Below are 12,084 nucleotides of genomic sequence, written 5' to 3' on the forward strand. Positions count from 1 at the left end.
TTAAAAAGAAAAAACAGATCTCTCGATTCAAGCCCAGGACAGCACAGGCCAGAGAGAGAAATGACAGCTGTCAAAGCTGAGACGGCAGGGGGAGATTGTGACCACAGAGCCAGGCTCAAACTGGGATAAGATCTTCCAAGTAGGACAGGACATTCAGGATGGTGGCCTCCCAAATTAGCAGGCGGGTGTGGTCACCACACCTTAAGATGACAAAGTCGAGGGGGACCCTGCCCACAGCCTTTGTGATCCTGGAAATTCCACCTGCTCAGGGTGACCCCAAGCTGATCACCTCCCCTCTCTGAACCTCTGTTGTACCATATGTTCAAAAAGAAGCTCTATCTTGGGCCTGGCCTAGTGTAAAACATAGTCACTGTGGGGTTGAGATGATGACTTTGACAGAATGTCTCAAAATGCCAGAGCAGGAAGACCTCCTAGCATTTGACCAGAAATAGGAATTTTATCTCAACTTTCAGGTGATCAGTAGTAACTCTGTGGAATCACGCATCAGGTGGGGGGAAAGATGCTGGCATCGACTAGTGATGTCTGCCATGCACACAGTCTAGGAAAGCTGGGATATGCATGCCATCGACTTGTCAGCCTGATCTAGTCCAAAGGCCTCATTTACATAGATAGAGACAAGATCCCAGAGAGGGGAAGTGAATTACCCAAAGTCGCCCAGCATCCAGGGGGCAGAGCCAGGATTCAAACCCAAGTCTTCTGATCCCCAGTCATCAGCGTCTCCTTTAGGAGACTTGCTCAAGTAAAAAGCATCTAATCCAACAGCAGACTTATAACTGGAAAGTTAGTAAGGGCCAGGCACCCAGAATATGTTGGCCCAGCTTGGATCCTTATCCCATAGAACTGGATGTGTTTAATTCACTGAACCCCTCTAAGCCTTGGGCTCCTTATCCACAGGATGGTGTTAATAATACCTTCCTCATGGGGAAGATCAAATGAATCATTTTCTGTGAAGACTTGCTCTGCCTGGCACCTGGCATCCTCTCTAATGATACTATTGTAGAGCTCTGTGCTCAAGAGCAGGCTTCTTGGCAGGGGCGGGGGTGGAGGGGTCCCTGTAAGTCTCCATGTGTAACCCTCCTTCTGCTCCCAGCCCCTGTGCCAGCACAGATACCTGCTCCTCTGAGACAAGGTCATCCACCACGTTGCTCCCAAACTTGTGACGAATGTTGTCAGGAATGATGCTGCTTCTAGGACCCTGGGCTCCTGTGTTGGGGCCTTCCTTCATCCCCTGGTTCGGCTGAGCCCCCTCTCGGAAGGAAGCCCTGCTCTCCCTCGAGGAGGGTCTGTAGCCTCCCTTCCTTGGGGACCCACGCTGTGGGTCCATCCCCGGGGACAGACGGTTGCTGCTGATCACTGATGGGGGTGGAGTCCGGACCTCCTCCGGGTGGACCTGCCTTAGGGGGCTCCCTCCCCCGTGAAGGGTCTGCTGTGGGGAGACTGGGGCCTGGTACTTGAACTTGGAGGTATCCAAAGGGCTGGGGGCAGCTCTCCAGGGTTCCGTGTCCTGCTGGTCTTCCTTGCTATTCAGATGGGCCCTGGGCAAAGTGGTTGTACCTGAACAGGAGCACAGAGAGAGGGAGGGAGACAGACAAGTGCACAGTGGGGGGTGGGAAGGGAGACAGGGAGACAGTGATGGGGGTGGGGAGGATAAAGAGACAGCCCCAGAGCCCCAGAGCAGCAAAAGGTGGTGAGGGAAACAAGGGACCCCGCGAGAAACTGCTTTCTTTGCTCCTTTTGCTGCCTCTACTCTTGCTAGGACCTGGAGCCCCTCCATCCCCCCCCACTCCCCTGCCCCGCACACGCAGATGGGCCTTACAGAACATCAGGGCATGTCGTCCTCATAAAGGTCAAGGATTTAATGATTTTTTTTGGGGGGAGGGGGGAGTCTTCCAACACAATAGATAGTATCTAAGGAGTGATGTGAACATTTTCCAAGACCACGGACTCACCAAGACCCCCTGGCTCCAGGTGTAAATGACTTAGGGGGAAACCTAAACATGCATCTTTGTTCCTGGATGCCTGAGAAGATAGGCACTGGACCACCGTCCTCAGTACAAACCCCAGGCCCTGTGCAGAGACAGGACTCACTCTCCTTGCCTTTCTGAGCCTCCCAGACACTCCGTATCTGCACACTCTCTTTCTGTCTTCAGTAAACTCTGCTCTCACTTCCTCTTGGCTTGCACTTGACTTCTATACTGTGCAAAGCCAAAGACCCTCTTGGCTGGTCCTGGAGGAACCCCTCTGGGTCCTCGGACCCAGCCAGTCTGCATCAAAGAGAAGGGGACAGAGAGAAGTCACAGGATCCAGAAGCACAGGTGAGAAATCAGGAGAGACAGAGGAACAAGATAGTTCAGCCTGCCAAACCTCCCAGCAGACGGGATCATCCCACATTGTTTTAGACAATAGGAGCGGCAGCCTTGAGGTCTAGCTGTGTGACCTTGACGTCTCTGAGCCTTAGTGGACCTAGCTCCGTCTGATTCGTTCCCTTCCCCTCTTTGAACCCCCCAGCCACCCAGTGAAGGGAACCACAGCCGTGGGAGCTGGCAGACGGGCATCTTGGCTTTTGGCCAAGTCATGGAGCAGGATCGCCAGGTCTTTCTCTGCCTTCAGAGCTGCCGCCCAGCCCCCACTTCCCTCTGCTGTTGTCACTATTCAGGTGGTGTCACCCCAGCCACTTCCCCACTCTTACACCGCCACAGGTCTCCCCTTCTGGCCCCGACTCCCAGCCCCAGAGGGCTCTTGCTCCCAGCCTGCCGGCTTCCTCCCTCTCTTCACCCAACCCTGGCTCCCACCAAACTGGCTGTTCCTTCTCCCCACCCGTGTGGCCACCTCCCATGTCTGCCCAGGCTGGCTTTGCCACCTGAGGGCACACCTTTCCTTCTCATGAGCCCAAATCCTACCCTCTTCAACTCCTTCTAATGCCATCTTGTCAGGAAGTCCTCCCTGACACCACACCACGCTGGCCTGGCCGAGGACTCCACACCCCTCTCACGATCCTGGGCTTTCCCTTTCTCCGTCCCTGCGGGCTACAGACCTCCTCATGTCCCTTCCAGGATGGGAGGTGGCGGGTGGCGGTCTCACTGAGGCAGTTCCCTGGGTGAGTGGATCCTGGATCCCCCTCAGCACCCACCAGACAGCCCTGTGCGTTGGAGCTGCGGGTGGAAGCTGTCAGCCAGCTGGGGAGCGGGAGGGTGGCCACTGGTGGGGGGGCGAACCCAGAGGAACGCTGCCTCATCAGGGTAAGATGCCATTTCTTTTCATGATCACACCTTTGACATCAGGCGGCCTCTGACAGTGGGTGACCCTTTGTCTAACCCAAAAGGTTTTCTCTTTGTGGTGACTAAATCCCATAAGTAACAATGTATCTGACTACCAGCCTCAGGAGACTCAATTTTTGTACCACGTTACTCGTGATCATACCCGGGGGGGCGGGGGTAATAAATTTTTCCTTACTTATTCTTTCTGGTATTTTCTGTGCGAAAAACAGAAAAGGAGCCCTTCCCCCGCCCCCATCCCCTACCCCCACCCCGCACACAGCCTTGGCCTCACCCCCTGCTCCCCCATCTTCAAACCCAGGCGACAGCTCTAAACACATTTGGTGAGCTGCCCTCCAAAATGTTCTAGATGGTTCCTCCAGGCCTCTTGAAGGGTTCATGGTTTTGCTTTGCTTTTGTTTCTAGATGAGACTGGATTCTACGGATTGCTTTGTAACTTGCTGTTAAAAAGCATCCCACTGAGGTGCCTGGGTGGCTCATTCCGTTGGGCATCTGCCTTCAGCTCAGGTCATGATCCCGGGGTCCTGGGATGGAGCCCCCTGTCGGGCTCCTGCTCAGTGGGGAGTCTGCTTCTCTGCCCTTACCCTGGCTTGTGCTCTCATTCTCTCTCTCTTTCACAAATAAATAAATAAAATCTTAAAAACAAACAAACAAAAGTCCCACTGGGCCTTGGGGATTGACCTGTTGCAGCAGACACAGACGCGACTTCCCTTTCAAACGGGCAGTCCCACCGTTGAGCATTCTGATTGCCCCAGGCTGCCTTTTCAGAACAGGCTGCTGGAAAGCAGCAGGTCTTGCCGGCCTTTGGGGGTTTTAGTTCCCTCTCACCAGTCCCTGCACTGCCGTCACCAACCGGTGGTGGGAATCTGCAGAAAAACCCTTCCCAGGCGCCCTGGAGACAGAGAAAGCTGATATCCAAGCCCGCCTACCTCCTCCTTTCCTTCCCTCCTCGCTCTCCCCCACCGGGGAAATCAGATGCCCTTTCATTCTTCCTCCTTTGTCATCGACACAAAAGGCAGAGGGAAAAACCCGTTCAGCTGACCAAAAAGCCTCCTGTCCTTCCAGTCCTGGTGCTGCCCCAGCAAGCAAGCAGCCAAGCAAACGGGAGCCTCTGGGCACATCTGAGGTTCCAGGATTGGGGGGGGGGCAGGCATGAAACACGCTTGGCACACTCAGCATCCACCAGCTCTGCCATGGTCCCTCCGCCTGCTTCTGGGGGCCCTGCGGCCCAGCACCGTGAGGGGCTCCCCCTGGGGTCCCACAGGATGTGGAGCTCAGGACTCCAGCGGCAGAGCTCCCGGTTTCCCCCAGGCCGTGCTCCCGACTGCCTCATCCATGAGCACGTTATAGCAGAATTCCCTGCTCCCCGCCCACCCTCCGGGGTGATGAGTGCCTCACTGGCCCGGTCCTGGCTTCGAAGACTGATACTGACCCAATTCACGCACTGAGGGAGCACCTATGTCAGGTGCTGTGCCCAGCACTGGGGACATGAAAGGGAACTAAAGGGCCAAACCCTGTCCTCTTGGAGCTCAGGATTTGTTGAATGAATGAGTGTGGCCTGGTGGCCCAGGAGCCTCATTGCAGCTCTGTCCCATCCCTTCCTCAGGAAAAAGGGCAAAGCGAATCTAGCTTCACTTGCTAGTGTGAGGTTCAAATGGTCCGTGGTCAGTTTTCCGGGCTTGGCCCTTAATCAGAATCTGCCCCCCCAGATCCCCCACCCATTACATTTGCAGGTCCTTGTGCCCCTCCCAGCACCTGCATCCGAACCTCCTTGGGAAAGGCCGGGATCCCAGGGTTTAACAAGCCTGGGTCCTTGGGTTGTTGGAGACAGCTTCCAGCAGCCATTTCCCCCCAGTCTCACTGGATGGCCACTCACCGTGGGGCCCCTGTCAGAGCTGACCTGACCCAGTCACCCCTGCACTGACCCAGTCACCCCTGCACTGACCCAGTCACCCCTGCACTGAAAGCAGACCCCCCACCTCGGGGATCAGGCCCCAGCTGCCTCTCCTGCCTTCTAGCCATATTCCCTAGGCTACACTAAAGCACCAGACCTCTCACTACCAGCCTTTTGCCCACACTGTTCCCTGTGCCCAGAACACTCCCTTCATCCCTCCTTGGGCCACACCACTCCCTGGGCCGGGCTCACTCAGGACCGACATGCACCTTCTACCCCCCCACTCCCCGAAGCCAGCCCCGGCCCCCACTGGGTTCTCCCTCACCCCTGCCCTCTGGGTGCACTCTTCCCCTCTGAGTCCCACAGAGGGAGACAGCACTGGGGTCACAGTCCCTGGCTGGATGGGGTGGGGGGTGGGCAGCAATATTCCCCTCCCTTTGATTTCTGTCTTCAAATAGAATGAAGAGGAAGTCAGGGCCCCACAGTGGGTCTAGAGGCCCAGGCGAGACTGAGGGAGGAGAAGGGCCTGTTCCCTGCTACCCACAGGGCACCCACCCAGAAGCTCTGGTCCCTGGTCAGTCTGTCCTACCTGCTCGGTGGCCCAGCTCCATCGACTCTTGCTCTGGGATAGGTAATTCCAAGCTTAGCCCTGTAGACAAAGAAACACATTTGGTCATCTCAGATAACACACAGTCTACAGGGAGTCTTGTGGCCATCAGTCCAGCCCCTGACCAGAGGGCCCTTCAAGCTGTTTCCAGTCCTCTCTGGTACTCAGCAAGCCCCCCTGCCACCATGCCCCATCTTCCCTGGCCTGCCTCTGGACCCCTGCAGACTCTGCCTTCTTGGAAAAGCCCAGGTCACTTTCAATGCCAGTGCCTCAAAGAACTTTCTCGAACAGCCTGGGGGCCCTGAGCTCCTCTTGCCCTTTGCACCCTCTTGCTTCCACCTTGTCCCCCCTCTGCACCACCCAATGCTTCCCTGGGATCCCCCAGTAGGCCTCTGGCTGTGGGAGGCCTTGCCCCAAGCCCCCTATCCTGGTGGCTGTTTGCCTCCCTAGAAGGAAGACTGTGTCCATTCTAATAGCTGGTCTTTCAAGCTCCAGGGAAAGGAACCAGCTTGGCCAACATAGGGGAGCTGAGATCAGGAGCCACGCTGTTGGGACCTCAGTCTTCGCTCCACAAAATAGGCCTTTGGACCAATTTTGAAGAGCAGTTCTGGCATCTCCAATAGCCCCTGGGGCATTCAGGTTTGTGTTCCTTTTCCTAGTGACCTTCTTCTTATTCAAAATATCTGATTTTATTGCAGTGTCTTTAAGATTTTTGTGAATCTCGTAATATGAAAAAGTGAAATGTTCTGTCACATACAGTGGATGCTTAGTTCCTAGGCCTAAGCAGAAAGTATCTTTGGAATAAGGAAAACATAGAAGTAGCAAGTCAGAGCCGGAAGGGGTCTTTGGGATCAACTAATCCAATCCCTTCACTTTATGGATAAAGGGACCAAGGCCCAGAGAGGGTGAGTGACTTTTGTTGGGTCACCCAGTAAGCTGGTCTGCTGGTAAGCTCAGAACAGACTAAGAACCAGATCAATTTTAGGGATGATTGGATGTCTCCGTCAGTTAAGTCTCTAACTTTGGATCAGGTCAGGATCTCAGGGTCCTGGGATGGAGCCCCAGGTCAGCCTCCCTGCTGGGGAGTCTGCTTCTCCCTCTCTCTCTGAATCTCCTCCCACTTGTGCTCTCTGTCTCTTTCAAATACATAAATAAAATCTTAAAAAAAAAAGGATCGATTTTATTCTTTTGAAAAATCACAAAGCAAAACACCCTATTAATGTTGACACTTAATAATTATATAGTGGTAACTGTGTGATTGTGAAGCTTCTGACAAGACTCTCTGTGATCCCATGCCCCCCCCCATTCTTACACAGCATTAATACCCCCACCCCATCCCCCTGAGGGTGGGCTGGACTTAGCAGCTTGCTTTTGATCAAAAGAACATGACAAAAAAAAGGGGAGGATGTCACTTTGAGATTAGATTAGTGACTTCTGTCTTATTCACACTCTTTCTCTGGCTCTTTTTGGCTTGTTTGCCCTGGTGGAAGCAGCCACCACATTTTGAACTGTCCCATGGAGAAGCCAACAGCTCATGAGGAACAGAGACCCTCGGTCCAATAGTCCTCAAAGAACCGCATGAATCTTACCCCGCAAAGGAGCATGGGAGTGGATCCTTCCCCGGTTGAGCCTTCATATGAGAACACAGCCCAGCTGACATATTAATTACAGCTTGTGGGGGATCCTGAGCCAGAAGACCCAGCCAGACTACACCCAGGATTCTGACCCATAGAAACTGGGAGAAAACAGATTTGTACTTTTTTTAAGCACGTAGTTTGAAGTTGCTAAGCTTTGTCATGCAGCAGTAGCTCACTAACATATATTTTGGGACCAAGAATGGGTTGCAGCTGTGACAAATACCTAAAAATGCAGGTGTTCGTTTGGAACTGGGCAGTGGTTGGAGCCTGTGTGGATTTTGAAGAAAAAAAGTCTTAAATTGTCTTAAACAGATAATGAGTAGAAATCTGGACTTGGAGGATGCTGCCATAGCTAGCACAGAAGGACGTGAGGAACATGTTCTTAGAACCTGGAGGAAGATGTGTCCTTGACTCTGTCATTGACAGTTATGTGGAAAGCAGAACCTGTGACTAATGGGTATCTAGCAAAGGAGATTTTCCAAGCAAAGCAGGGAAGTTGCCTCCTGGTTTCTTCCTGTTTGTAGTGAAATGTTAGAGAAGAAAGAAGCATTGAAGGAAGGACCATTAAACATAAAAGAGGCAGGACTTACTAGTTCTGGTAATTCTCATCCTCTCCGAGCGCCAAAAGATGCTAACATTAAGAAATGGCTTCAGAGCACTGTCAGGAAAAGGTAGCCAAGGGTGTGACTGTACCACCTTTTGTTAAAAGCTTATAAAGATAGGGCACCTGGGTGGCTCAGTCAGTTGGGCATCTGCTTTCCATTCAGGTCATGATCCCCAGGCCTTGGGATTGAGCCCCACATCGGGCTCCCTGCTCAGTGGGGAGCCTGCTTCTCCCTCACCTCCCTCCCCCGACTTGTGCCCTCCCTCTCTCTTTCTCAAATAAATAAAATCTTAAAAAAAAAAGGGGGGAAACCTTATAAAGAGGAAAAGCATGTTATTCAGTCACACAGTGGACCCTTTAAAGAGATAAGGATGCACCTGACAGACTCCCAGTGGGGTAATAGGGCCCCTAGGAAGCTTAAGTGTGCTGTCTCTCTGCAGGAGCCCCAGGAGAGAGAAGCGTGGTTGTTGTCTAGCGGGGCAAGCCCCTGTAGGCTTCAGTTATTGAGAAAACCATATCGGCAAAACCACTAGCAGCTTGGAGCAAAGAGAGGAGAGACAGTACAAAATGGGAGAGACTAGTGGACTCTCAAATTCTACCAGTAGAAGCATATGTTACTCAGCATACACACATACTTTTATTCTATTTACTTTATATTATATTATATTATATTATTATTTTTAAAAGGATAGTTAGGGAGTGGAAACCAGTACCTGTAGGGCAGAGCTGAGAACCATGGAGAATTACTCCCAAGCGTTGAAACCCAATCAGAAAAATTTCAACATTTCCTTGGCTGGATTTCAGAACTGCTACGGGCCAGTGACTCCTTTGTGTCTCCAGCGTCCTCATTTTTGAATAGGGGTGTCTATCATTTTTATCCCGGGTCTGCCACACCATTTCATGTTGTGTGTGCTCAGAATAGGCAGCTTAGTTTCAAAACAGGTAGCTTAGTTTCATAAGATCTACTGCAGGGGAGGGACTGAGCTCAAGAAATCACACCCAAGGAGTCTCATCCATGCCAGGGCCTGATTTGTAGAACCAGGTTCTAGATTTAGAGCTGATGCTGTAATGGAATGAACCCTCCCAAGATCTCAGGTGGAAATGAAATGTATTTGGCATATGGAAGGGCTGTATATTATTGGGGCCTAGAGGGGGGACCTAGATGGCAGTTGACATGGCTTACAAGGATCCTATTCTTGCTATGCACACCTTTGTATCATCCCTCCCCTTGAGTGGGGACTGGACCTGTTGACTCAGCTTCTAGCCCAACAGGATATGTGATGGGATGCTGCTTCCAGGGTCACTGAAGATCGAATATAGAGATTGTGACTCTGGCTCATTCACACTCTCTCAGGCTCTCCTTGGCTCACTCACTCTGATAGAAGAAGGGTCCACGTCATGAGCTGCCCTCTGGAGAAGCCCACATCCAGGATCTGAGGGAGGCTCCTGGTCCACAGCTCCTGGGTAACTGAGGCTCCCAGGTCAACAATCCATGAGGAATGGAGTCCTAGCATATGCATGGCCCTGGAAAGGGGTCCTTCTCTAGTTGCGCTTTGATTATAGTCTGTGGAAGACCCTGAGACAGGAGATCCACTGGAGCTGCATCTGTATTTCTGACCCAAAGAAACTGTGAGATAAAAAAAAAAAAATCTTATGGGAACTTGGGTGGCTCTGTAGGTTAGACATTTGGTTCTTGATTTTAGGCTCAGGTCATGATCTCAGGCTTGTGAGATTGAGCCCCACATCAGGCTTCACGCTGAGCATGGAGTCTGCTTGGGATTCTCTCTCTCCCTCTCCCTCTGCCCACACCCCAAATTAACTAACTAATTAATTAATTAATTTTTAAAAATGTTCTTTTTTTAAAGATTTTATGTATTTGACAGATAGAGATCACAAGTAGGCAGAGAGGCAGGCAGAGAGAGAGAGAGAAGCAGGCTCTCCGCTTAGCAGAGATCCCAGGACCCTGGGATCATGACCTGAGTCGAAGGCAGAGGCTTTTTAAAAATGTTCTTAAAGCCACCAAGTTTTGGGGTGATTTGTTACAGGGTAAGAGATAACTGATACAGCTCATATGTTACACCTTCTCACATCTGGTAGATGAGTCTATCTTCCTAAGGACTCAGGTGTTCGGAGAAAATATTAACTCCCCCTCCTTCATAGATGGAGAAACTGAGGCTCGGAAAAGACACAGGACCCCAGCCAGGTGGCACCAAAACCAAGCCCGACATCTTCTGTCTCCTTCAAGCGAGCTGTCTGCTCCTGTCCCCATTCCCCATCCCCAGCGCCCATGGCTGACGTGTCCCATCAGCCCTAATGCTACCCACGGCCCCCAGCAGCCTGTACTGCCTTGAACAGAAGTGCCGACTCACTGCCAGTCTCTGGTCTGGAGAGAAAGGTCCCAAGAGACGTCAGTCAAGGAGAATGGAGGAGGAGGTCCAGTTGCTTCTGGGTACTCTTCCCTCACGAGCAACCCTGAATGGAGAGAGGGAAGATGAAATCCTTGGTCCCCGGAGACCCCCGCCCACCTCACAGGTCTCTGCCTCACCTCTCCACTCTATCTCATAACGTCAGAAAACACGTGAACCACTCTGGTGTGTGCTGCAGCCCAGGAGTGCAGATCCACACTGCTGAAGCTCTAGTTAAGACCCCTGAGTGGTTGCTAGGGAGGAGCCGTTCTCTGCTCCTGGAGTTGCCATGGTGAGCACTGTTCATGGGGTTCTGTTACCTCACAGGGCTCCTAGGCCCACCCTAGGGAACTGAGGCCAGGGAAAGCCGGTACTGGGGGGCGGGGGGGGCGGAGGGGGGAAGGAAGAGTCTTCAGACATCATTCACTCTCTCATCCACTCAAAATGTTTCCTGGGCCCCCTACGTGTGTCAGGTTGTGTGTCAGGCAGTGAGGGCTTCAGTGCCATCAGATGGAAAGGAAGATCTTGGGACAACAAAGGACTGAGTTGAGAGCATGATGGGTTTTGTCTGGGGAAAAAAGTCAGGGCTCTCCGAAGGGCCATTTGAACTGGGCTTTGAAGGATGCATAGGAGTTTAACAGCTTAGAAGGGATTTGAATATTAAAGGTGTGGACGTGTTTATGACCATAGATATAGATCAAGAGGAGTGGGGAGGAGAGGGAAAGGTGCACCTGGAGCTCTCTGAGCTGGATCAGAGACTGAGCAGTAAAATGAGAGCAGGATGGGTCAGAGAGAGTCTGCTCTCCCCCGTTCAAACCACGAGGGCTACTGAAGATGAAGAGCTCAGTGGCTTCTGCAGCTGGTGCCAGCAGCAACTCAGTCCTGTCTGGCTGTTGCTCAGCAGGGGCAGGGGTCTAGAGGCTGCCTCCTCATGCCAGCCTTCCAGGGGCTCCCCGGGAGGCAGAGACTGTGGTGATACTCAGGGCCCTTGAGTCTGGGCCTGCCACTTAAAAAAAAGGTGACTTCGGCTGGATTCTTTGGCTGATCTTTCCTTGCATGTGAAACAGACACAGCTCACCACCAAGGATAAGAATGAGGACTGAGCGAAGTCACTTTGCATTGCTTGCCACAGAGAGATGTCACCTGTAACTCACAGCTAACTCCGTAAGCGACTCATCAGCAAGGCCGTCAGAGTACACCAGGCTCGCACACCTTCAGCCATCTCCACCCACCGCCCCGGTGCCCCGGCCCCCAGTCCAGACCACCGCCACCTCTTGCCTCCTCACTGGTCTCCTGGGACTGCTCGCACTCCCATATTATCTATTGCTGAGTGACAATATTACAGCAAACCTAGCAGCTTCACACATTCCCTAGGGCAGTTGCTGGGATCAGGGGTCTGGGCTGGATTCTCTGGCCCCTTGAGACTAAAGCTGGCATGACAAAGACTGTATAGAGGCAGGAGGGGTCAGCTCTAGCTCTCTTCCACGCAGACCCCGCAGGCCTTCAGCCTGACCCAGTCTGACACCCAGTCTCTACGGCATTTACTGAGCACCTGCCCTCCCCAACGCCGGGCTGGGGACTGGAGCGTGTCATCGACGGACTTGGTCCTTGCCCCTCAGTGGCCTTGTCTTGGCCCAGGAA

The 12,084-nt window shown here is 52.6% G+C and overlaps 1 protein-coding gene across 1 annotated transcript in view; it reads right to left on the reverse strand.

Moving 5' to 3' along the window:
• TEX33 (testis expressed 33) overlaps positions 1-10,702 on the reverse strand; it is a 29,803-nt gene extending 19,101 nt beyond the window's left edge. The window contains exons 1-4 of the mRNA XM_032836740.1: positions 10,584-10,702; positions 10,408-10,510; positions 5,780-5,839; positions 1,133-1,575 (exon numbers count right to left, since the gene is read on the reverse strand). Coding sequence (XP_032692631.1) covers positions 1,133-1,575; positions 5,780-5,801 — 465 coding nt within the window. The 5' untranslated portion in view covers positions 5,802-5,839; positions 10,408-10,510; positions 10,584-10,702. The remainder of the gene's footprint in view (positions 1-1,132; positions 1,576-5,779; positions 5,840-10,407; positions 10,511-10,583) is intronic.
• Between the last annotated feature and the right edge of the window lie 1,382 nt (positions 10,703-12,084).

Source organism: Lontra canadensis, unplaced genomic scaffold (genome assembly GCF_010015895.1).
Source record: "Lontra canadensis isolate GAN:19392208 unplaced genomic scaffold, GSC_riverotter_1.0 scaffold93, whole genome shotgun sequence".
In the NCBI taxonomy this organism is placed as follows: Eukaryota; Metazoa; Chordata; class Mammalia; order Carnivora; family Mustelidae; genus Lontra; species Lontra canadensis.